This window comes from Chamaea fasciata, unplaced genomic scaffold (genome assembly GCF_029207755.1).
Source record: "Chamaea fasciata isolate MVZ Bird 193981 ecotype frontalis unplaced genomic scaffold, bChaFas1.0.hap1 SCAF_3, whole genome shotgun sequence".
Classification (NCBI taxonomy): Eukaryota; Metazoa; Chordata; class Aves; order Passeriformes; family Sylviidae; genus Chamaea; species Chamaea fasciata.
In genome coordinates this window covers 2557881-2583266 of record NW_027094088.1, presented here as the reverse complement: position 1 = coordinate 2583266, position 25386 = coordinate 2557881, and the positions used below count along the sequence as shown (strand labels likewise).

Sequence of the window (25386 nt, the reverse complement as noted above, 5' to 3'; positions counted from 1 at the left end):
ACAAGCAGGCTGTGCTCACTGATAATTTAATACCATTATCACTGAAACAGTGGTATCATCTGGAAAGACAGCTGCTCTTTTCCTTAAGTCCTTCAAAAAATGTAGGGGCAATTACTGTGTACTTCAGCCTAGAGATTGCCCTTGCTTCCTCCTTCTCATAACCTGTCATTTGGACTGAAGGATATATAAAAATTACTGTGGCATGGAGGTACACAGAACATAAAATCTGTTTATCCTTCTGTATGTAACAGATTCATGAGATGTAAGTGAAGAGCTCAGGGGGAGCAGGTAGCAAGTTTGAAGGTTTGTTTGCTTCCTTTAAAAGAGAGGAAGGGGAGTAAAGGTCTTGCACGATTTCTCTATTGCTTTATTGTATTTATCATGAAGGGGTTTTTTGCTTTTGTGTCACTCTCTGATAGGTAAAGCATGATCTTCTTACTGCAGATCAGGAATTGGCATTTCAACACAAGTCCCAAATAGGCCGAGTTTCAGTTGTTTTGGTGCTGTTTCACTCTAAGTGAATTACAAATAAGAAGAGCAAAACATTGAACAGAAAGAATCTGCATTGCTGTCGGACATTCTGCCTGCTGCATGTTTGTCTTTTGAAAAAATAATTTGGCTGTGTAGTAATGTACTTAAACTATTTGATGAGGTAAAGCGTGAAGCTGTTTGTAAGAGTTTCCCTTTTAATTCACCTGGAACTGAATGCTGTAGTGGGTTTGAGTGTTTAAGGCACAAATGTGTCAGAAGCAAAATACAACCTAGGGTATTACCCTTTCTTAACATACAGTAAAACAGAAGGGGAAAGGTTGAGCTGGGGGTTTTTTTGGTTTTTTTTGTTTTTTTTTTACTTTTGCTTTTGTTCAGCCATGGTTCCCAGGGCATTTCTTTGGTATTATGTAAGGGGGACCTGATTTGAGTGAAAAAGCAAGTTATTTCCCAGCCAGCTCAGTTCCCCCACCTTGCTTTGGCAGCACAGTCACACCAGGAGTGAAGTTGATGTGGGGGAGCAGGATTTTTGGGGTTGCGGGAGTTATTTTAGCACCTCTACGAAACCACAGCTGAAGGGATGCAACTTGACTGATGCATCTTCAGCCTCAGCAGAGCAGTGAAGGCTCCTCCATCCCCCCTTTTCCTAGCACAGCTGACTCTGCGCTGAGCCAACCCAGGGAAGTGAACCAAAAACTGGCCCTATAAAAGAAAGTGAAGGCTTTTCCGGTGGTTTTGCTGCTGGAGCCAGCTCGCTGTAGGGCTGGAAAAGCAGAAGTGCTGGCTCAAGGGAAACTGGAGCTGATGGGCTGAGCAGGAGGCAAAATAAACCCCTTTGCCACCCCACCAATAATCGTGGCGCCACCTGAAATTCACTGTACACCCCTGGCCCTGGGTACATCACCTTCTGCAAGACTTGTGCTCTGCTGCTGGTAGCAGTAAGGTGGCTCTCGTGGCTGGTTCAGGATCTGTGGCATTTTCCTCCTCCTGTGAAGTTCATCCTTCAGTTGAGACAAGGAGGAGATGCCAGGATAGCTGAGGTGGCGTTGGTGGGGGTGCGTTACGGCCAAGGGTTTGCTTTTACCTCCAGCATACACGGCTGATGCGACTGCAGCTTTCCATTAGTCCCCCTCTTCGATCTGGGCTGTGCAGTCAGCCTTTGAAGCGTACAGGCCCTTTCTTTAGGCTTCAGGCTGCCTGAAAATCCGACAAAGGCAGAAAATGGCCTTTTCCCCGTTACTTGCATATCCAACCTGAGGAAGGGGCTTTCAGCAGCCAGCTGTTTGTCAGCTGCAGCCTCACTGGCTGCTGTGTTGGAACAAAACGCCTTGTCCCGGGCCACTGGCAGCAGGGACAGCTGGATTTGGGGTGTCTTGGCTGGCCCCAGGCAGTGCCTTTGAAGGTGACAGGCAGAGCAGATCCAGCACGGGGTGTAAACACTGTTGGAAGAAGGAGGCAGCCTTGGCCGGGGGCAGAGTGATGATTGACAACTTCCTGCGCTGCAGCAGAAGGGATTTAGGGAATGGCAGCCTGGCACGTAACCAACAGGGATGCAGGAAAAACTCTCTGCACAATTGAGAATGGGGAGGGGAAAAAGCGTTCGGCTGCTGGTGCTGAGCTGGAGCATCCTCTGGGCAGTGCTGGGAAAGGAGCTGAGTGGGGAACGTGGGGCAGAGGAGTGCCCTGCTCTGCTCCTGGTGAAGGAGCCTGTAATTCCCACCTGCTGTGTAAACACGGGCAAATCTGATTTGAATCTGTCGTCTTGTGTAACAGGTAGGAAAGAAAAAGCCAAAACAAACAAAGAGAGTTGAGGCTGCCCGGAGTGTGTCCTTGAATTTTGGATCCTCTCGGATGATTGGAGTTGGGGGAGGGGGGGTTTGTTTGTTTATTTTCTTGGACTTCCTTTTTTTTTGTTTTGTTTTGAGAAATTGGAGAAGAAAATGAGTAGTTTGGTAAAGCTTAGCAATGAAACATGATTTTATATATGTTAAGTTGGCAGATTCCCCCCTCCCATCCCTAGAAAGAAAAAAAGAAAGCGAGAAAGAACAAAAGAAAAACCGTTAAAGAAACCCCACAACTTTCTGACTGAGAAAATAGTGTAAGGTGGTGTCCCCTCTGCCTCCCAGCATGTGTTTGGTAATAAACTGAGGATGAACAGGAGAATACAGAGGTCTGAATGGACCTCTGCCCAGGACAGAAATGCGTTGTAAAGAACTGCATCCAAACAGGCCTGCTTCCTTCCCTCACCTGACTGATGTGTTTTGTTAAGGCTCTGCTTCCCCTGTATCTTGTAAGTGTTTCATGAAAATTAAATCAGAAGTGATTATAGGAAGCAGCTCGTGTGTCTCTGGCTCTTTTCTGCAAAAGGAGAAGGAAAGACAGAAGTAAATAAGTACCATTACGTTTTTAAGCAGAGCCTGACATATTTGCAGTGCATATGAAGAGGGTATTTTAAAAGTTTGCCTCAGCTGTTGGATTCTATTTTGGTGATAAATTCCAGCTAAAATATCACCGATGTTCATAACTGTGTGAATAAATGACCCCTAACTGACTTCCTAAAATATCATATCAGTCTGCTGTGGGAAGTTTGCATTTAGCTTAGTTTTTCCTCCCCCTGTTTGTAACCTGCTGTATTATATATAGGAGGAGCACTGCTGAATTTAGAGGCTGCGGCATACATAGCAAAGACATTAATGATGGATTAGGTGCATCAAAGACATCCATGATGGTTTAGGTGCATCCATTCTTTTAGCTTAGCTAATTTAATTTTCTCCAGTGTTCTTCTTTACCCTCTTAATGTTATTTCCTTCCCGCCTCCTTGGAAGTTTCTATATCGAGGAGCTGAGATATGGTGAGTTTTGTGGAGCCATCTGTTCCCAGCTGCTCTCAGCTGTCCGGTGTTTAACACCCCCTTATGAATTTCCCTCCTTTATTTCCCAGCATCCTCACCAGTCTTGCAAAAGGAATGCTTTTTTGCCAGTGTTGGATGTGCTAAGTTCCCTGTCAGCACCTGAAAATCAGGAGCCTCCTCTTCCAGCCTCTGCTCCCCGTGCCACCACATGGATGGTCGGCTGAGGTCAGGGGGCTGATGCAGAAGTGATTTTGGGGTTGCATTCCTGTGGTCCTGCAGCCACACAAGCCCACAGAGCAGGTGATGGGACTGGAGGAGGGGGAAAAGAAATGACCACCGCGTCCCCTCAGCAGTTCATGGTGGCCATTCTCTTGGCCTTAGCAGAGGACAGCTGTGGTGATGTGGATAATATTGTTAGAGAAGGAGGCTCTGCTAATCTTTGCAGAGCTGTGCAGGCGCAAATGTTGGATGCTGGAGCATCCAGCAATGCTGTAGTCCACGCCAGGATGTCATTTTGTTCAAGGTGCAAACAGATGAACAGAGCCTCTGCAAAAGGGAAAGGCCAGCCTCTATCCCTAAGTGGTTTTAAGCACTTGGTTAGTTGAAAGAGTTCCCAGGTTGAAGTGAAAAGATCCTGTTGAAGCTTGTCCCGGCATGGAGAAATCCAATCAGGCCACGGCACGGCGGAGTTGCAGGAACGAAGAGGAAAGCGTGGGAGTCCTGGTAAGGAGAGGCTCTCCACATGGATGAGGACACAAGAGCCACCCTGCTCTCACCCCTGTCCTGTGGGATTGCTGGGGGAGCAGCCCTAGAAGCTGGGCTTGTGGTTTGGGGTTTTTTTTTGTCCCCCTTAAAACATTCTGGTTTTCCCTTCTAAGTACCTGGTGCAAAGGCTTTTTCCATGGAAGCAGTGCTCCAGCCCAGTGGTGCAGCAAAGGGGGAGGAGGGGGATCCTGGGAAGGAAATGCTGAACAGACCTGCTCAGAGCCTCTGGTCCAGGTCTGAGTCCCAGCAAAATGGGGTGTTGACTTAACTTCAGTCCTCCTCTGACTCCTGCAGACAAAGTTTCCCTTTGTATCTCTCCAAAGGGCCTGCTTTTTGCAGTCTTGCCTGATGCCCTGCGTGAGGCCAGCAGCGAAACAGGAAAATCTCCCTGAGGTTTCCCCCCTTACCACATCTGAGTGTTTTGTCATGTCATTTAATCATGTCTGAGTCTCACGTATTCTTTTCACTTCTTGAAGTGAGCTGTTAAAGCCACATCTGTGGCCCATGCTGATGATGCCAGAGTCGGGTTTAGCAGGAGTTTCATGGAGATGGTCTTGTGCACTGAATTCTTGGAAATGTTCCTTAAGTTTTGCTGACTTCAGCCGGCACAGCCACCAGCATCCTTCTGGCACTAAAACCTACAACCGCAAGAACATAAAATAAGAAAAGGTAGCAGTAAAAAAAAAAAAAAAATAGCCAGCCTTCTGCACTTTATATTTTTATTTGTTTCGGGGGTGACTAGAAAACAGTCCAAACATTTGAGAAATTTTACTCCTGTTCTGGTATTGGACAAGTGTGAATCCATGCTCATTGTGGTGGTTGTGTATAGCAAATTTGTCTTTGAACTGAACTGGAATATGATCTAACATGAAGCTTTTCCTTCAGATTTTCAGCAGAGTAGAACTCTGTCCAGCTCCAGCCATCCCCAGTGTATGAGAGTGGCAAAATGTTTCAAAGAATGTGTGGAAGCAATTGTTTTTTGCAGTACAATTTCTATCTTGTCTTCAGTGATGGGGAAACAAAGAGAAATTTGGCAAAAGCATTTTCTTCCATGGCTTTGTCTTGCCGTGACAAATTAAAAGCTGGTGCTTAGGAGACAGGAGTCTCAAATCTTAAAAGATTTTTCACACTGAATCTTTTTCTTAATACTTGGATAATCTAAGCTCTCCTTGAATTTGGCTGTCTTGAGTATACAGGGCACTCTTGGAGGTTGATGGAAAATGTCAGCTTGTTCCCTTTTCTAAATTGCTTGAATAGAGAGAAAAAGGCGTCTTGAGACAAAATTTAGGATTTGTGCTGTTCCACTATCTGTGAAACTCAGAAGTGCTGTATCTCTTTAGGCTTTAAAAATAATAATAAAAAAAAATGCTGGAGGAGGACGGAAGGACTCGTTGTGGTCTGGCAAGATTAAGCTGAAGGGAGTTCTGGGAGACTATATTTTATCTTAATTTCTCTGGAAAGGTGGAAGTTTTCTCTGCCATGCATCCGAAATAACTCTCAGACTTCCTCTTTGTGAAGTTCCTAAACAGCGGCTCCGTAGATAAGGCCCAGAGCTCGGTATCACTCTCTCGCTGAGCTGTTTTGCTGCCTTTATCATTCTTCCTTTCCTTACTGATAGCACAGCTGTGCCTCCCTGTATTCCAGTGAAGAAGGGTCAAGTGAAAACGTGCTGGGCTCCCGAGGGATTGCACCTGGGCAGAGCTCACCGAGGGATCCAGCTGCTGCTGGGGGAGCCCAGTGCAGAGGTCTCAGTCAGAGGTGGTGGGGCTCTCTGGCTGTCACATTTCCAGGCTCATCCTCAAGCCCAGCAGAGCTGGGTTTGAAAACCCCAAAAAATCCCCGGTTTCTTGTCCTGGGATGCCTCCTCAAAAGATGAGGTGGCTCTTTTCTTCAGCATGCTCTGGCAGCCAGGAGTTGCTGCGAGGAGCTTTGGCTGTTGCAGAGGGATGCCTTTCGTAAAGATGAGCCCCCAGCAAGTTTTGCTTTTCCCTGCTGCATGTCGAGAGGCCCCCTTGGATCTGTGGTGTGTGGGCTTGCCTGGCAGTGAGAGATGGGCAAAGTTTAGCAGGGCAGTAGAGGACAGGCTGGCTTGTGCTTTGCAATGGCCAGGCTGGCATGGGGCCTTGATTCCTTCAGGACCATTACTTGCAAAGCTGATTGTTCAACATCATGATACATCTGTTCCCTCCTGCTTCATGCAACCATTAAAAGTCTAGAGAGGAGGGAAAAAAAAAAATATTGTCTTGTTTGACCCACAATTATTTTTGACAGCAAACTCGCAAATCCTTTAGCTGGCGGAGAGCACTTCTGGAAGTTTTAAGTGACAGAACTCCATAATTTCCCTCTGGCGACTGATTCCTGGCAAGCTGCCACAGGTTGTATTGCTTCATAATTCTGAGAGGAATAATCTTTCTTCTTTTTTTGTAGTCAGCCTTGCATGTTGCATCACACAGAGTGAGCCTGTTCTGTGAAGCCATTAGAGGCAAGGTGATCAATCCAGTTCAGAAGCAGGAGAGGGCTTCTTCTTCTTCTTCTCCTCGTGGTTTTTTTTCATAGATGCTCATCTATGCTTATTGCTTAGCTACCTGATTAGCCTTCTTGTGTAACAAATCCATTTCAACGAGAAATAAACTGCGGTGAATGATTAACATAATCTTCTTTACTAATGACTGGGGTTTTTTAATTTAATGAGTCACTTCTGAAAGTCTGAGGGGGAAACAAGGACATGCTTCTCTTGTTTTTTTGTTGTTTTTTTGGTTTTTTTTTAATTGCCACAGTGCCGTCGTTTGCCTGGTGTTGTTTCTTTAGGCAGCCATACCACACATGCAGTACGTGTGCTTGCTCAGATACATCCAGCTCGCTTGCAACAGGAAATGTGTTGCACAGGTTTTATAAAATAACTCTTACGGTCGTGATTAATGGTTTTGTTATCCAAGCAGTGAAAACCACAAGAGTCTGTGACCGCTGCAGCAAGTCAGAAGGTTCTGGTAGGAGCAGCACAAATGTCTTGTGATTGAGCTTTGGAGGGCGTGTTGAAACAGAGTTTGTTATCGGACTCCCTGTTCCAACAACTTCAGTTTTGGGTTCTTCTCTGTTTTGTGACTGCCAGGCACGTTCTCAGTAGTTTCCCCTCAAAGCCACATGCTGGAGCTGGATTGGCTTTAACAGGTTTGAGAAGATGATGTTTCTCTGAGAGACCAGTGGCTCAGTGGTTTGTGACCTGATTTTCCATCAGTGAAACAGCCTGGCTCTGGAGGCCATGTCCTTTCTAGATGTATTTCTGTCGGTGAGTGTGTTGCATTTGGAAGACTTACATCAAACATCTCATGTCTCCACCTTTCACCACCCTCCCCAAAATTTTCCCTGCTATGCTGATGGTGGATTATCCCAACCAAGTCCCAGTCTTCTTGTAGGGGACAGAAGTTGTTCCCTCACTTGAGAAAGTCTTGCCATCATTTGTTCTCAGTGGCACTTGGCTGAAGATGCCTGATTTTCACTGGTCACCAAGTCCAGGCTCAGTCCCAGTGGAGGGGAATTGGGAGAACAGTACACTTTCAGAGGCCTGAGGCGTCATCATGCCTCTAATCCTTGGCCACTTACTTTCTTCTGAGGGTTTCCCTCTGGCTTCTTGAGCTGCATTTTAGCCGTGGCCACCATCAGAAGCACCTCCTTCTGCCTTATCTGAGCCTGCTCCAGTGAATGCCTCGTGACCTTCCTTTCCGAGGGATACTAGAAGAATAATCCCTTCCTGCTCACATTCCTATGGGATTCACAATTCAGGAGACTTCTCATCTTCTTGATCCCTCCCATGATCTCTTTCCCAGGCTGGAGAGACCCAGGTTGGTGAGAAGCCATCCCACGTCCTCTGTGGTCCTGGCCATGGCTCTGTGAGCTTGCCAAGGTGTAAATACCCTTGTTGGGCCAGCACCACAGCCAGCTAGGAGCAGCACAGCAGATACATGCAGTGCCCTGGTGGTTGTGTTTGCTGCTGCTGGTTTTCTTTAACCTGTTGCTGAGCCACCAAGGGGACCCTGTCCCAGAGCTGCCTATTTTAATCCCAAGACCTCTTTCCTGAACAGCAATGACTGGCTCAGAGGGCACCATTCTATGTGTCAGATCAAGGTGTTTATATAACGTGGCTCTTTAGGTTTGGGGGTTCATTAATAGCCAGCTTGTTCAAAGTCTTGGCATTATGAGGTTCTTAAGCAAGTTTTCAGGGTCAGCTTTCATTTTGACTCTCGTGAGTAACAAGTTTCATCTGGAAACCGTGTCATCATCTTGTTCATCTCTCTCCTCACACCACCGACGAGTGTGCCCACCAGCACAAGTGAAGAGCCCGTGGGGCTCATTGGTGACCTTCTGCTTGGGAGGCAGGAGTTTTCTGCCTCTTCTGTTTCCTTCAGTCCTCAGACCACGCTTTCATGTGTATTGAGCACTCCTCCCCTATGTTAGTTTGAAACACTGGGGGACCTTGGTGGGAAGTGCCAGTGCTTCTCCCAGCTGATGGTCAGCAAGGCAGCTCTGCAGACACTGCATTTGTCACCCAGCTGTGCCTTTAGTGTCACCACCAACCAGGAGTCATCTTGAACTTCTTTACGGACGAGTGAGCAGAGACCCAGCCTTGGATAGCTTGATTTCCCCTTTCTGGGTGCCTAGAGTAAGTATTTGTGTTGGCAGACTGCCCATCTAATCTGAGGACATTGAATGTGGAAACGCAGCGGTTTTGAATAAGGTGAAGGCAGAGAGCTGGTATGCTGCAAACAGGTTTTGTAGCCGTGTCAACACACGTGGAGGAGAGGCTCGGTTGCCCTGACGGGTCTGAAGGGAGAAGGTGTGGAGGACAGCAAAGGTAGATAGGAATCTGACAAGATAAAAATCACTACAAGCTCTTTCCCAGTTGCCTGCTGCAGAAATGCTGCCTTCCCAGAGAGGCAGCAAATAGCACAGCGCTCGGAGGGCTGGTTATAGCTCCCAGCTGCCCTGCTGAGATTATCGAGGAGTTATATCCAGTTTGGGTGGGATTTTTATTTTCATCCAGGACAGGGAGGCAGTTGCAGGACAGTTTGTGCAGTGACCTCCCACTGGGTTGTTTCCCCAGGCTGCATTGTTTGGAGCACCCATGATGTTTTTGGAGTGTATCCACAAAAGGCTTGTCCAAGTGGGGCTCAGCTGTGGATCCACTGAAGGTGAAGGGTCCTACTGGCACTGTTTCAAGGCCCTGCCTGTTTTTTGCTTCGTGTCAGTCAGAGTTTAGCTTTGAGAGCAGCTTTGGAGCTGCCTGGGCCATGTATGTTGTGTGGCTTTCTGAGAAATTTAAGTCACAGCTCAGCATCTTGGTCTGCACCACATACAGGTCTGCAGGAAACATACTTGTGTGAGTACCAGCATGGCTGTTGTAGCTAAATCCCGACCTTTTTCAGCGTTCTCAAATGGGTTTTAAGCTTAATGTTACTACAACACATTTGTAGAAACTGCCTTTTTTTTTTTTTTAATGTCCCCAAAATGTGCTAGACATTGTAGGGCCTGAAGTTTAAGTGCACAAGAATTAGCTTTAAGGGGTTCAAACCAGATTTGAAATGCCTTTGTCTAATAAGTTATGAAGACTGGGCTGATGAAATCTTTTTTTTTTTTAAAAGAGCCTGAATATTGGTGCACTTCCACTTTAGAGGTGCTGTTAACTGTGTTAAGAGTTTATCTGCTTCTATGTACTTGTTTAAAAAAAAAACCCAAAAACCTAAAACAAACACGAGTATTAAAAGTCTGTTCTTGATGGGGGCCAGCCATTCAAAACTCATTCTGCTTGTTGTACCTCTCAGATAACCCAGGCTGGCTTTACATCACACTGCAAACAACTGTGTGTTTGCTCTCGACAAAATAAGTTGGGAGTTCGGAGCTTTTAAAGTGCTGTAAGAGTTAAAGGGAACCAACGTGTCATTTTGTGTTGTAACGCTTCAAGGTGTTCTCTCACCTTTGGACAGAGTCTTTCAGAGTGCTGTTTTCAGAATAAACAAATATTCACAATGAGGGCTCTTGTATTCCTGGAGAAAGAAACGCGTCTGGTGCGATTCATTGGAAAATAGTGTTTAGAGAGTGCATTCTTGACAAGGAGAGAAGGTTTTTCAGGTAAAACCAGTCTTCTGCTACTGCTGGTACAATACTCTGCTCTTGAGGCTGTGTCCCAGCTGACTGTGGTGGCAATCAGGAACCTTTTCCGTGGACTTGTAGCTGCAGCACATCTCGTTAGTTGAGAGGGGTTGGGGTGGAGATTTCCTTTTATTTCAGGCACCAATTCTTCAGGCACGTGCAGTGCGACAGCTGTTCTGTTTGTTGTGCATGGAGGTTCTTTTTTTCCTGCTCTTGGTTTGCTGGTGCATCCACCAACTGTCCATTGATAGTCATGGTAATATGAAAAAGCCCCGAACCTATGAATAAAATTAATGGGCAAAATCCTGAATATCGTATGGCAACTGTTTTAGCCAAGGAAGGGCTGTGGAGAGATGGTGGCTGACATTATTACCTCGCTGTGGGTTTCGGCAGGAAGAGAAACGTGATTGTTAAGAAGCAGTAGGTATTGGCGACAGCACGTGATGTTTCACCCTTTCATGATCATTGCTGCATAATGATGTAACTAATTAACCTAAAGGAAGTGCTCACAGGGAACCAGGAATGTATAAAAACACAAGTAACGTTCATCGCACGTTAATTGTGAACGGCAAAAAATAAAGTGACAAAACGAGAGAAGAAAAAAATCCTGAAGTTTTTAAAGGATAATTCAGGTAGCTGGTGGTGAACGGGAATTCAGTGAGTGTTTGGAGAATGTGTAAAGGTTAACAAAATCGCCGGTATTTTTGTAGCCTGGGTAAGTGGTGGGGTGCAGCCTGGGCACACAGATGCTCTGTCTGAGCCCTCAGGACCTACAGGATTGCATCACTTGCCGGGGTTTCGCTTTGCTCCTCAGAGGCAGTTCCTGGTGAACGCTCATCATCCCGCCGTGCCCAGGATAACAAATAACGTGCCAAGCCAATACAAAGTGGTGCTGGTGAATATGTCACGGGCAGGCTATGGCATTTTATTTTTCCATGTGTGTGGTGACAGCTTTTACGGCCTGGCAACAGATCTGCCTCTTTCAAGTGTTTTATGTGAAACTTCACGAAGCCTCCAGCGGTCAGGTGTTGCCAATATCGCAGGTGTGCACGAAGTCAGCGAGTGGCAAAACATCTCTTAATGCCCTGTGTGGTAACAGCTGATGATTTTTTTTTTTTCCCCAGTATGACGATCTTTTTTCCCCCCCTCTTTCCATTTAAAACAGAATGCTACAGACAGCTCCTCCAACTCCTCTCAGAAAAGGGAGCAGCCCGTGCGAACTCTGGCTTCTCCCGCATCCTGCGAACATCGAAGAATTTGCACTCGTGGACACCTTCACGACCATTACAGCTCTGACCACTACCATCTAGAACAAGTAAGGTTTCTTCCCACCTCTCTGTCTGCCAGAGTTTGCCCGTGTTTGGTTTTCCTCCACGTGCCCGAGACGCAGCTCCCTCCTTCTGCTCTCCCTGTTTCCTTCTCAATTAGCTTTAAATGGCTTCCTGCTATTAAAAAAGAGGGGGAGAGGGGGGTAACACGATGGTTTTAGCATGTTATGTTGTACCACGTGCACGCAGGCCAGTGTAGGACTTGGACAGTTGTACTCCCTCCTGAGCCAAAGGCTGGAATTCCGTGGTGGATCACGGTGAAGGGCACATAAAGAAGGAAAGACGCAGTAGTTAAATATTGGCTCTTGAGGAGGCAAAGGAGATCGTGATTACCAGTAGCCAAACGAGCTTATTTCTCTTTTCTCTCTCTCTCTTCATCTCCTTCCTGCTTCCACAGTCAGTAGGACCACGGTCCTACCGGCACGTCAACTTCCCGGACGATGACGAGGAGATCGTGCGCATCAATCCTCGGGAGAAGATTTGGATGACCGGATACGAGGATTACCGCCATGCCCCGGCACGAGGGAAGAACTTCGACCCCGACGACATGGACTCCTACGTCCGTTTTGCCAAAAGCGAGGCCTCGAAACACGAGTACACCTACCCTTACGTGGACAACTCGGACTTCGACCTGGGCGAAGACACCAAGGGTGCTGTGATAAAGACTCAACCTGTCAAATTCAAGCCCAGGCGGAAGGAGGACGGGGAGAGGTCGCGGTGCGTGTACTGCAGGGACATGTTCAACCACGAGGAGAACAAGCGGGGTCAATGCCAGGATGCTCCGGACCGCGTCAAGACCTGCATCCATCGAGTGAGCTGTATGTGGTGTGCAGACACTATGCTCTATCACTGTATGTCCGACCCAGAAGGAGACTACACGGATCCTTGCTCGTGCGACACCAGTGATGAAATGTTTTGCCTCCGGTGGATGGCCCTTATCGCCTTGTCTTTCATTGCTCCATGTATGTGCTGTTACTTGCCGCTTCGGGCTTGTTACCACTGTGGGGTCATGTGCAGGTGCTGTGGTGGGAAACACAAAGCTGCTGGATGACTACAGATGCATTCGAAGCGTTAGGTTTTTGTCCTGTAGTTCGAGGAACACGTTGGTTTTGGAGCACTGAGGTCACTCACTTTAATGCAGCCACTGTGCCCGACGGCATCCGGAAACCACCAGTATGGATCACTTTACATTGGGTCATCTGGGGCTCACACTGCATTGATTTGCTCATCAACTGTTCTAACTAACTAACCTACAGCATAGACTTTTGTATTATTAATCTGTAATCAAAACAGACTGTCTTGTACATGTTTATATTTTTATTTTTATTTTTTTTTTTTCCATTTAAAATGAGTTCGAGAGAAGAACTGCTTTAAATGGTGGTGGATTGTAGAACATCTCCAGGTTGTGTCTGTCTTGCCTCTGCTTGTGTGGTACCATCAGCGTGTTTAGCAAGCTTTGGCATTTCTAGAAATGGGGCGGTGTAGTGAAGGAGATCTCACTTGGAAGATATTTTAACTTACCGTCAAGCTGTTGTGTGTGTATAGAAGGTGTGCTAGTAACAAACTTGTACCACAACACAGTATTTCTGTCAGTGGTTTTCTTTGGGGTTTGTTTTTTTTTTTTTTTGTTCTGTTTTCCAAAGCTAAAATAGCCATCTGAGCTGCAGTTTCTCTTCTAGGGTCCATCATCATTTCCTTCAGCAAACATCTTAAATTATTCCTCTGTTCGTAAAGCTCTGTGAACAGAAAGTAAGGCTCAGTTACCATAGTCACGTAACCATTGAGAATCTGGTAGTCCTCCTTACCTGTAATCATTTCAGACCACTACTTGAAAGGGAAACTTAAATTTTAGGCTCTTCTCTTTTCCCTAAATACCATTGGAAAAATGTGTTTTCAGAGCTCTGCCCGAAAAGAAAGGGAACTTCTTCATTAGCCAGCAACGTAGAGATCTGTGAATAAAACACTAAGGTTCCAGATGAGGAAAATCGTTGATATGCAAAGAATTACTAACAATGCAATGTCAAAAGCACTATTACGGCAATTCTGGGGAAAATGCTGCATTAAGTGGTGGATTATATAGAAAATCGTGTGTGTTTGTTTCCTGTATACATGAGCATGAGAACATTCGCGTCCACTGTAGTAACAACATTTAGCAATCTAAGCAGGTATTTAAAAAAAAAAAAAACCACCTCCAAAGCCAGGACGTTCACTACCACTTCCAGTCTGTGCCCTGCAGTCCCAATATCCACCGGATCCTTGCACAGCCCGTTAGCTGTGAGCCTGCGTGTGGGATAATGGAGCGTGTGAGTCTTTGCAGGAGCCACACTGAGTTGTCTGCCTGGCTTTCCCCCTCCCCGGTTCACCACCCAGGTTTATCAAGTGGATGCATAAGGTGCATACAGCAGGATAAATATTACTTTAAATTTTTTTTTTTCTTCTTTTTTTTTTTTTTTAATTTTTTTTTTTTTTTTAATGTCATGTTGTCTTGTGTACAAGGCTTGTAATTAGCTTGGGAAAAGAGTATTTTTCTAATATATTACAAGGAATAGCCAAATAATTTTTATTAAAAAATGAAAAAAAAAATGATTTAGCGCAGTGAGCTCTAACTAGCATAGTACAATCCGAATACTTTGAGGCAGCTAGGGATTGGCTTGTCAAAGCTGGCACTGCTGTTCCTGCCATAATTTCTTTCTGCAGTAAATTGCCAGTGGGCGCATGTCCTTTCCCTCCCTCTATTGCACATTGACATCAGTCTTAAAAGAGAGGAATTTTTTTTTTTTTTTAAAGAATTAATTTGCCAAATAAATGTCAAAGGAATGCTTGCCATTCTTTCTTGGTGGAATGTCCCAACGGTTCCTCTGAGAGTTAATCACAGCTTTTTAGTCAACCATTAAGTATGCAATGTGCTTATTACACACTATAGAGTTGGGTAGGTTTAATTCATAGCAGTTACTGGGGATTCTTTCAGTTGGAGAAAAAAAAAAAAATTGAATGATAGTGGAAAAGGGATGGAGTGTTACACTCTGGGTGATGTGTCTGGGTTTGCTGAATGGAATACAAATATTTTGTGCCTAATAGCAGTTGACAAATCTCTCAATGGTGTCTAGTAAACATCAAGCCAGCCTCGTAAAAAAAAAAAAAAAAAATTAATGAAACAACCTTTTCCTTTTATTTCTGTCCTCAAAAGTTGTTTCATGTAAACAAACACCTGTAAGATCTTCTCTCTATAAAGCACAACACTACAAAAAGATCTTACAGTTTTTTGTCCGGTCTTGAAGTGCCCCTATTTATTTAAGTAAAGTAGACATACTCCAAGCCTTTCTGTATGTCTGAAAATAAAAGTTATTAAAAAAAAAAAAAAGTCCCTCTTTTTTATTTTTTTTTCTTTCCCTCCTCTTTCCTCCCTCTTCTCTTGGGTTTTTGTAATACTTGTAGATTTTGCTGCATACGTTCTTTGGTTCGTGATGGCAGTGGTGTAAGGGCACAAGGATAGAAATGGGTGGTTTTTTGTAAATATTTCTCCTTAATTTCCACACTGCTGCTGAACAGTGTGTAGCATTCTCCCAGTCAGCTTTGCAATACTGACATCAATCATTTGAGAGAAATTATTCAGATTTTATTTTTGTATCTGTGGTAACAAAAACATTAACCAATTTTTTTTTTTTTTTCCTGTTGTGGAAAGGTTTTGTTTTTTGTTTTGTTTTTATTTTTTCCAAGCTATTGCTCACGTTAACAAATTAAAGTGCCTGAAGCCTCATCATTATGTATCTATATACTAAAAGTTAAAACCCTGTTGTATTGATTTTTATAAGCCTTTTTACCTCTGTGTAAAAAAAAAAAAAATATATATACAAGTGTATGATGTACATTTTAGTTCTTAACTTCTTTTTTTATTGTTTCTAATATGTATGATCAGTGTAGCTATTGCTTTAAAATGTACCATGTAAATACAAATACATCATATCAAAATGATGCCGTTTATTGTCAAAATTGTGCTGTTTGTTGTTGTTGAGGTGGCCGGGGGAGTGAGGGGGAAACAGAATGGGGACGCCTCCAGAGCCCGGGGTTTCTAAGGGGAAAAAAATTTGCTTCATTTTACAGTTTTGAGTGGCAAAGGCTGTTCTCATCCAGACACAGAAGGGAGGACACAACAAAGCTGCCTCAAGCAGTGTGTAAGAGAGGAGGCATTTTTTTTTATTCATTTATATTTGCTCGCGTATTCCTAGAAACGTGTTACGCTCATACAAAGAAAGATTTCTGTGCACATTTGTTACACAGTAATGGCATAAAGGTGGGACATGGTTTTTAAAAAGACTTGCAGCCCTCATGAGAAATGCTCGCTGTGGGTCAGGTGCTGTGTTCAGCGCACGAAATCATTCGGTTTGTCTTGGCGTTCGGCTCCATCCACAGCAAAGCTGCAAAGTCTTGCTCTCGGTCCATCCCGCTCTCTTAACTGATGGAGAAGAACTCCAACCCTCTTCCTTGGCCATTTGGATTTAGCTCGTCCCACAAAATGCCTGGCTAAATTCTTGCAGCTCGCAACGTCCTTTTGCATCCAGCCACGAATCAAAGGTGTTGCTTATGCCTGGAGATTTCTGAACTGAACCGGAAAACGTTGCATTTGGGCACCGAATCTGCGGGAAACGCAAGCGAAGCTGCAGAAAATCCAAGCGTCACCAAGACGGGAGGCACCATGAATGTCAACCGGCTTTCTGCGGCGTAATTTACCCACCTTGTCCATCTGGGACAGGTATTGTCCCCTCGCTAGGATGCGGTCGGACTGAAATTGGAGAGGACACAGGCACTGTAAGCTTGCAGCCATGTGAAACCGTCTGTTGAATATTTTATGGATTAAAACAAAAATCTAGTCCACTAGTAAATGTGACGCAACACACGTTTTCAGAACAATGTCCTCACCCAGGCTGGGTTTTAGGGGCTGACAAAGGCAGCTTGGCATTTTTCTAGCAGGGGCTTGCCACCAAATGTGCAGCTACCATTGCCTGGCTCGGAGCGGGCTCTCCAGGCATCTCTTTTTTTTCCTTACTTCAGCAGCAGCTGTGCCGGCCCAGTTCACACCCAGGCTTTTCCCCCGGGGAGGCATCCTTGGCTTCAGAAAAACACAGTTCCACCTGTGAGACTGAAGAGTCAGAGGGAAAGGAGAGGGTTTTCTTGACTGCTCCTTCAGGAAGCCTCTCCTCAAAGAGGCAGCAAAGTCAGGAGCGGAGGGCATCCGCAAGGGTGGGTTCCTGCAGCTCTGTTCTTCTCCGAGGAACCAAGGTAAGGAGCATTTCTCAGGAATTCAGCTGCCCGGTGTTCCTTTCAGGGACAGGATGCATTCTTTTCATCACTGGGTGCCAAGTTTTTCCCCACTCCGCTTTCGGGAGAGCTTCTAATTTAAATGGGCAAAACAGATTTAGTCCCGTTGTGAAAACAAGCGCAAAGAGTTTGAATTCTTTCCCTAAAGTCATACGGGGGGGGTTTTGTGACACAGTCTGGTCTGGAGTACCCTGAGCGCAAGTTCACCACTGTCTTCATCCAAAGGTCATTTCTCCTGTCATCCCGGAGATTCATCGGGAAGTTGGGGTCTTGTCAGGGGCCTCGCTGCAGGGAGCACAAACCGAGCTGCCAGCAAGGGGTGTGCAAATCTCTCTGCCAATTCCGCTTAAAAATGCAAATTCGAAGTGGCTGTCAGGATGCCTGGAAACAAGAGGAATTGCTGCATGTGTTCTCAGTGCTTAGGGCAGACAGAACTTGCCTTCCTGTAATAAAAGGAACGCAGCCTTTTGCTGTGAGAGCAGCAAGGAGGTGCTTTCCTTCCTTCGGCACGTGATGTCAGGTGAGTTCACGTCCTCCTAACACCTTGTCCTTCCCCGGGATGTATTTAGGCAATTAAATTCCTTAGAATCTTGACGACGTACGTGGAAATAAATAGAAAAATGCTTGGCTTCCACCCAGAGACAAGATATTTAAATGGTGGAAAGTATGTGTGTATTTTTGGGGTCGTGTATTTAGACCCCCCCCCCCCCCCACGAATATTTTTAGTTGCTTTCCTGCAGTGGTGCGCAACCATCCCATGCCGTTCATCTCATTCCCCGCCTGTAAATTCATTTGGGAAGAGCTGACAGACTTTGGGTTGGCTTCTGTTAGATTCCAAACGTCACGGGAGGGTGGCATCTCAGGGCAGAGCTCCGGGGGGGGATGCCAGGAGAAAGGTTAGAAAGGTTTGTGAGGATGTAACACATCCCATCTCCGCGTGAGCTCCGTGCTCCCGGCGTGGCAAGGGAAGCACAAAGCGATTTTTCAGCCTTAAAATGCGATTCATGAAATCGCCTGAGGAGTTCACTGATGTTAGAGGAGTATCATTGCCTCGGGGGGAGAGAATTAATGCATGCTTCGGGACGGGTAAGGCATTGCCAAGTCATACACAGCCTTAATTCTTATCTAGATTACTTCATTGTTGTTTATTATCTAGAAAATGTCACATGAAGTGGCATTCCTTTTTTTTTTTTTCTGGCATTTTCTGAGTTTATGCCACGATGAGCTGCTGAATTGGCCAACATCTGTTTGGAGGCAGCTGACAGGAGTACTACCGGGCTTACTGCTTTAGAGCAAGCACTTCGCTGATTTTCACACCCCTGATTTCCCCAGTGTTATCTTATAAACCGATAGAGCTCTTGATGTGACATTTCGGTCATAAAAAATGAACAGGGATAGGGAACTTGTCACTACAGCGAGACCCTTGAAGTATCAAGTCTGATACGTTTCCAAATGTACCCCATTTTCAAATCCGAGATTTCCAGTGTGCAGATTACATTTAGCTCCGAGCTCGTTCAGAAACCAAAGGCTCAGGCACTTCTGAAGTTCGAAGCACTATCATCCCTGTGCCCCAGAGAGTAATTTCCCACTTTAAAAGCCCAATTCCAGACCAACTGAGCACAAGTGATTTCACTTTAAAAGCTCTTGCTCTTTACAACTTCCTGAGAACAATGATAAAAGCCAGGTTACGGAGTATAACTTTCAACCACATTTTGCAAAAAAGTGCCGGCCACAACTTAGAGCAGAGTGTCTTTTGGTGTGGGCAGCCAAAAGCAGCAGCACTCCGCTGGTTTTGTTCGGGAGTCTGAACAGAAAACTCTGAGCAGCTAAAACAAAAAGGGAAATAGAAGTCAGGACTGAATGCAGATGTGGGAAATACGGTTCATCCTAGGTATGAAACATAAAAAGAAATACAGTCTTCTTGTTTTATTTCCTTTTGAGGGATACCTAAAAGGATGTTTCCATTGTCACTGTAATGTACGGGCGTGAGGGCTGATGTTCAAGCTGGACATCAGTCCAGCTTTTTCCAGGTATTCCTGCCAGGAAGGGCACATGGTCAGTGCCTCCAAGAGGAGCATTCACACCTACAGCGTGGCTCGGGCTGTCAGACTGGAAATGCGCCTATGAATATGTATATACATACCCTTTTGGAACAGAAATCCGAAATTACCGACGTGTTCTAAAGGCCTAAGTGATGGCTGCCCTTTAAATAACTAAATAAACAGGTAAAACTCCAGCTGTATGGCTGACCCTGGTGGCTTGGCAACAATGAATGGGGTTTTCTGTGCAGTTGACCCCAAGTCTTGGGGGTGGCTGCAGGATTAATCTGTTCGCTTAGTGAATAGATCTCAGTGAACATCCTCATCCAGAGCAAAACCCCAGAACCTTATTAAGTGGTTGAGCCAGCCACAGAAATGAGAAGGCTTCCAAATAGCAAGCAAAATGGCAAAAGGATGAAAAGCAGAGAGAGATACTCTGCTCAGAGGGGTTTTCTGCTTTGCTGTGGCTCGAGGGTCACATTCTGGATGATCAGTGACACTGTTTTTGGGGGGGCCGTTGACTGGGCTCTGGGGAAACCATGGGCATTCTGGCAAGCAGGAAAGCCCGTGCTTTCATTCATCTGTCTGAAATGGAGGGGTTTGTGGCAAGCCATTTGGCCCGAGCGAGGCAGCCTTTGCACCAGTGCCAGCTCCGCAGTTTAAATGCAGCTTCTGCCACGAGGCTGAGACAAAGCTGTACTTCCACACGTGGCCAGAAATGCCACAGGCCTGGAGCGGGCTGCAGGGTGAGCAGAGTCCTCACGTTTACGCCTGTCTTTGCGAAAAGGTCTTTGCAGAGGGATTTGAAGGGCTGCAGTGTGCTGGAGAGGCAGCAGAAACACCACATACATCTAATTTCAAAGCTCTAGCAGCCATCGCCAGTGCAATGCCATTTGCTGCATTTGTGCTTCTCTAGACCTTGGATAAATGGACTCCTCCCAGCAGCAGGTAGGAGACAACTGGAGACTGAGGTAAAATCCTGATTCCACTTAAGCCAGTGGCAAAAGATCCGTACACTGAAGTGAAACCAGGATTTCTCTCCTGGGATTTGGAGGGCTTGGATGCCAGGATCTTAGGGTTTGGCACCCAAGGCACCTCCTCGACTGGCAGCTCTCCGAGGTGAACTTCCCATGCTCTTCCTGTTCAGCCTGGAGGAGACTGGGGGGAGACCTCACTGCAGTTACAACTTCCTTGGGAGGGGAAGAGGAGGGGCAGATCTCTTCTCTCAGGTGACCTGAGGAAACAGCCTGAAGCTGTGTCAGGGTAGGTTTAGGTTGGATATTAAGAAAAGCTTCTTCATCCAGCGGGTGATTTGGCACTGGAACAGGCTCCTCAGGAAAGGGATCACAGCACCAGGACTGACAGAGCTCAAGAAGCACTTGGACAACACTCTCAGGCACGTGGTGTGATTTTTGCGTGATTGTCGGGGTGTCCTGTGCAGGGCCAGGAGCTGGACTTTGGTGATCCCTGTGGGTCCCTCCCAGCTGAGGATATTCCATCATTCTCCTTCGCCAGTGCTCCTCGGAGACACTGGGTACAATGACAGTCTACATCCATAGAAGGGGATTTCTTCAACTACACAGGGCACCAACCCCCCAGTTCTGTCTTAAAAGGGCTCTTTGAAATGGGAGCCACTTTCTGCTCCTGCAGAGGAGCAAGTGTCCTAGTGACAGCTGAGGGGCTTGTGGGACCCTGGGATCACTGATTTTAAACTTGGCACCTTAGCTTGTCACCTGGGTTTTTTTTTGTTTGTTTTTTTATGTGCCCAATTACCAGGGCATTTCATTTAATTGGACCTTCACAAAAGAAATAGAGGTCGGAGGAGTAAACAGTTTTGACTCCAAAAGTGACAAACTGGCAGGGAGGTTCCCTCAACCACCTTTCACTCACTTTTGACAGCTTGCAGGATTTCCAGATGGCAGCGATTATTTCTGATATAAGGTTGAAAATTCCAATCAAAGATTTTTTTTTTTTTTAAAGGCTGAAAGGATGCCTGTGTACTGACATTCATGACCAAAAGGTCCTGCAACAAAAAAAAAAAAAAGCACCTCTGAAAGGACTGTGTTTTCAAACCCACTCACATACATAACGTTTTAAGAGCTGTCACCATCAGAGCACTTTTCACAGCCAGTTCCAGAAGGAAGTGGTTGTAAAGATGTGGCAAGAGGAGCAGCAAATCCAGGTGCTGAGCAGAGAGCTTTTGAACTCAGAGCAAATGCGTGACGCTTTTTTCTAACCAGAACAACTGCTGTTTGTGACCATCTGAACTCAGAGCTACAAGAAAATGTCTTTGGGGTTCATCAGGCTGATATCCTGTCTCTAACCACAGCCTGTACCAGATACTTCAAAGGGAAAGAATACAAGAAACTCTGTATTGGAATCATCTGCTGGCAGAGGAAATTTCTTCCCGACATCAGACAATTTGTCATTGATTTTTCCCCTCAAACAGGCAAGTTTATGTGCCTCTTTAAAAAAAGAAAATCCAGTTGATTATAACAGTGATGTGAGTTTATTCATTAACCCTAACAAATTTTTATTTAAATTGTCTTTGATTTCTCTAAAATAACAACTCTTCTACCATTTTCTCTGGTGGTTTTCCTAGTGCTGAAATTACAGTTTGAGGGGTTTTGCCAGCCACTTTTTTATAAAGATCGCTCTTGAAATGTGACAAGGTTCAGGAGCTGTGGCCCCATGGCAGCTATTTTGCAGATGGCAGTGTCTTCTCCTCCAAATCCTTCTCCTGGCAAGAGATTTAATCCTCTTTTACGGATCCTATTACCATCATTTCCTTATTGTTGGGATGATACTGTGTTGTTGTGGGAACAGTTTCTCTGGAGCCTCCTGTATGTCAAAGACCCAAAACAGATTGAGGGTGTGAGGCAGGTAGTGAAAACACAGCAATTTCTTGGTTGGTTGGTTTGTCAGATGGCTGACATTGAGCTGGATTTAAAATGTTTGTTTTCTAGAACTTAGATACTTCCCAAAGCAGCTGTGAATGTTAACTAGGATGAACAGGGTGTCTGACAGGAAGGTGTAAAGTCTGTATTTAGGCCCAATGGGCTTTGCTCTGAGAGGTGCTGAATGTCTTAATTTTTTCTGAAACCCATGAGCTTGGCAGGTGTAAAACATTGGCCCCTGCAGAGGTCAATGGCAAACTTCCCACTGAATTTACTAAAGTATGATCACCCCCAAAATACAGGGTGAGGACACTAATTATTGGCAGCTATTTTTCTAAAAGCCTGGCTAATGCACAGGGGAATACCAGAATGCCCCTGTGGGATTTATTTCTTTGTGCAAAGAAATCATTTCATGCATTTCCCCCAAAGCCCGTCATGAAATACAGGAAAATTCCGCAGCCTAAGTTGCCATCACCGTCCATTCAGGGGTCATTTATTCAGTCTTAGTCACAAAAAAAACCCACAAAGAACTGATTTGCTTAATACGAGGCCTGGCCAGTTGAGCAGTTCAGCCAAATAGTAGAAACTCGGTGGTTCTGCTGCAGAAACTCCCTGGTTGATGTGAGACTTCTAATTTGGTCGTTTAGTGAATTTTAATTGCTTCAGCATGAAGTGCAGATGAGCAGCATCTCCGGAAACCAGGCCACAGATCACTGAAAATAGTAGGTACAGGGCTCTCTAAGATGTGGGTCCTCAGGCTCTGTGCCTCATTGAACTTAATTACAGCTTGGAGTAAAAAGACACACACAAATTCATCTTTGGCTTGGTCTCATACAGATTTGTGTTTGCACCATTAATCTTCTGCTTGTCCCGTCCACGGCTCCAGTGATGCTTCTCGAGCCGCATGTCCAGGGGAAAACCAAACTGTGGTCTCACAGACGTTAATTTCCTACAGGCTTCACAAAAATAGGCAGCTGTGTAGAACAGAGAGCTCTTAGTGCTCTTGCTGGGCTCATCCCTGATTAGACACTGGGCAAACAGTGTGGGAAAAGCCTTGGTAGGAGTGCCTTACCCGTGGATAAACTCAGCTGGCAGTCATGCCCTGCTGGACACTGAACAGCCGCCCCACAGGAGCAGCTCTGCTTTCACACCATACCTCTCACTCCAACAGCCAGTTTTGTGCTCAGACACATCCTTTAGAAACCAAGCCCTGTTTATTTCATCGCTTGTGGAATGCTCGTTTTAACATCTACCAGTGATATCTAGGAGGGAAGTGACATGTTTTCCCAATCAGAGCAAAGAAATCTGTCAAGTAATGCCCTGGGTTTTTTCAGTCTGACTCGAGCTGCTAGAGGGTCCGCTTCACAATTTGGGAATTCAGCTGCCAGTGTTGGCTGCATCTTTGACGGACTGTAGGTGGATGATTTTTTGTTGCTGTTGTCAGACTGAAGTCTGCTTTCACCTTTTTTTTACTACTGTCTTGTGCATCAATATGAGTATTTTTCCATCCATGAAGCTAAATTATTGTAGCTGGAAAGCCAGTGATTCCAAGAGATTTCTGTGGGCTTCTGCTTGCATGATGAGAGAGATTCCTGTGCTCCAAAAGGCTTAAAACGTCTGAGTCTTGCTAATAATAACAACCCAAAAGAGAATAGTCCAGCTGACTGTATGTAGGCCAGACTTAATCAATTAACACACTGAGATAATGACATACCAGCCTATGGAGCCTTCTAAATATAATCCTGTGTGGAGAAGGCCACTGGCTACAGGATGGCTTCACAAGTTAAACAGCACAGAAGTGCCAATATTTAGATCTGGGATTTCCAGGAGGCCACACGAGAGACAGAGAGCAACAGCTCTGAAGAAACGGGCATCTTTCCGTGCTGATATCTCTACTGAAGCCACGGCTCGGGGGATACTGAGACCGGAAATTCATCTCCACTGCTTGCCTTGATTTTGCCTTTGGGCTAAGTTGGGTACAAAGGGGTTACAGTAAACTCTTAACTGGTGGCTGCTTGAATGTGTGTGCAAGCCCCTGAGTCCAGCCATGTGTGTGAGGGGTGCCTTCCTTTTTGACCCTTTTGTCCAATCTGGTTTGGTTGTAAGATCTTCCAGGCAGAGACTGTTGCCACATGGTTCCATGTTGTCTGCTGTGCTGGGGACCCTGGTTCCAGGGGTAAATTACAGCCCTCAGCAGTTACTCTCACGTGAAGAAAATACGACCAGAGGAGTGATCTGTGTCACCTATCAAATAACCCACAGCTCCACCTATATACAGCCCGCTCCATATGAATCCTGAGGTTCATTTAAAGAATCTAAAGAATGGTAGAGTACGGAGTGATGCTGGTTGAGCACCAAAGATTTATGTAACCTCACAAACTCCCCGTGCTGCTCCTCCAGGCTTGGGGTTTTGCATCGTCGTTGGCTGGTACCCAAAAGACCAGGACTAGGTTTCTAGCTGCTCTGTGGAGGCTACGCCAAACGGCAGGTTTAAATATTCATTGCATTCTTCACATGCCAAATCCCCTAAGTTGGAAAGCGGGAGTCTAAGATTTTGCAAAGCTGCTCTTGCACAAAATAAAAAAAAAAAAAAAAAAAGACCATTAAAATTCGTCGTGACAGAGAAAAAAACAACAACATTGCCAGTAGTAGGGAACTTTCTGTTGACTTGGCTAATGCTGTGTGGAGCTAACCCACATTAATCCACTTAAATGGAAGGGTGAGCCTGATCCAGTAAAAGCAATAAATCCTCTTTAGAGCTGACCAGACTCCAGTTGCGCTATAGGAGAACCAGGCTGAATGGCAACCAGTTGGCAGGAGGTCACTGGATGGGGCCTGAATTTCCAATGCACCAGGTAACTTCACCCACAGCATCCCCTTTCCCTCGCATGTGCAAACCAGTGGTGGCTAGGACCCCATCCCAAGGTTCTTGGCACCAGGGGTGGACTGATAGACTGCAGGATGGGGAAACTCCCTGCCAGAACAGAGCTGGAAAGATTGAAGCAGCTCTCTGTCATCACAGGGACTGGGTGCCTGTGTTGGAAGCGTTTTCATCCCAGGCAGCTCAGGCAAACGCGGGGAGCAGAGATGGACAGAGAAGCGCCTGACCTGGAGCTGGTGGCGCTCTGCCTTGCCTTGGAGGCGGCTTGCAGATGTTAAGAGAGAATGGTCAGCTGCTGCTGCCTTGCTGTGGGCGAGGGACTAAGTGGGTTGCTGATAAACTCCACGGAATCACAGCATCTGAAGCCGAACTGCCTTGGGAGCAAGTGGATCTGCGTGCCTGGGAAGTGGCTGTTACTATCAGAGAGCAATTTTCTCAAGGCTGACCCAAGACACGAAACTAAACCCAGACTGGGTGAATATCTCTGTTTCCTTATTCCTCTGAGAAGCCGGGCCCGAATTTAAAAGGCTGTTTAACACTTTGAAGCCACCCACAAGTTCTGTCTTTGCCTCCCACGCAAGCTCCAAGGAACTGACTCATTCCCACCGTATTTTCAGCTGCGCGTAGATCCTGCTCACAGCTCGGGAAGTTCCCCGCTCAGCCAAGCAAATCAAGG

General features: G+C 45.8%; 1 protein-coding gene across 2 annotated transcripts in view; it reads left to right on the top strand.

The window, feature by feature from the left end:
* SPRED2 (sprouty related EVH1 domain containing 2) overlaps positions 1-15556 on the top strand; it is a 57604-nt gene extending 42048 nt beyond the window's left edge. For both annotated transcript variants that reach the window (XM_066177750.1, XM_066177751.1), the window contains exons 5-6: positions 11415-11564; positions 11975-15556. In XM_066177750.1, coding sequence (XP_066033847.1) covers positions 11415-11564; positions 11975-12628 — 804 coding nt within the window. In that variant the 3' untranslated portion in view covers positions 12629-15556. The remainder of the gene's footprint in view (positions 1-11414; positions 11565-11974) is intronic.
* The last annotated feature ends 9830 nt before the right edge of the window (positions 15557-25386 follow it).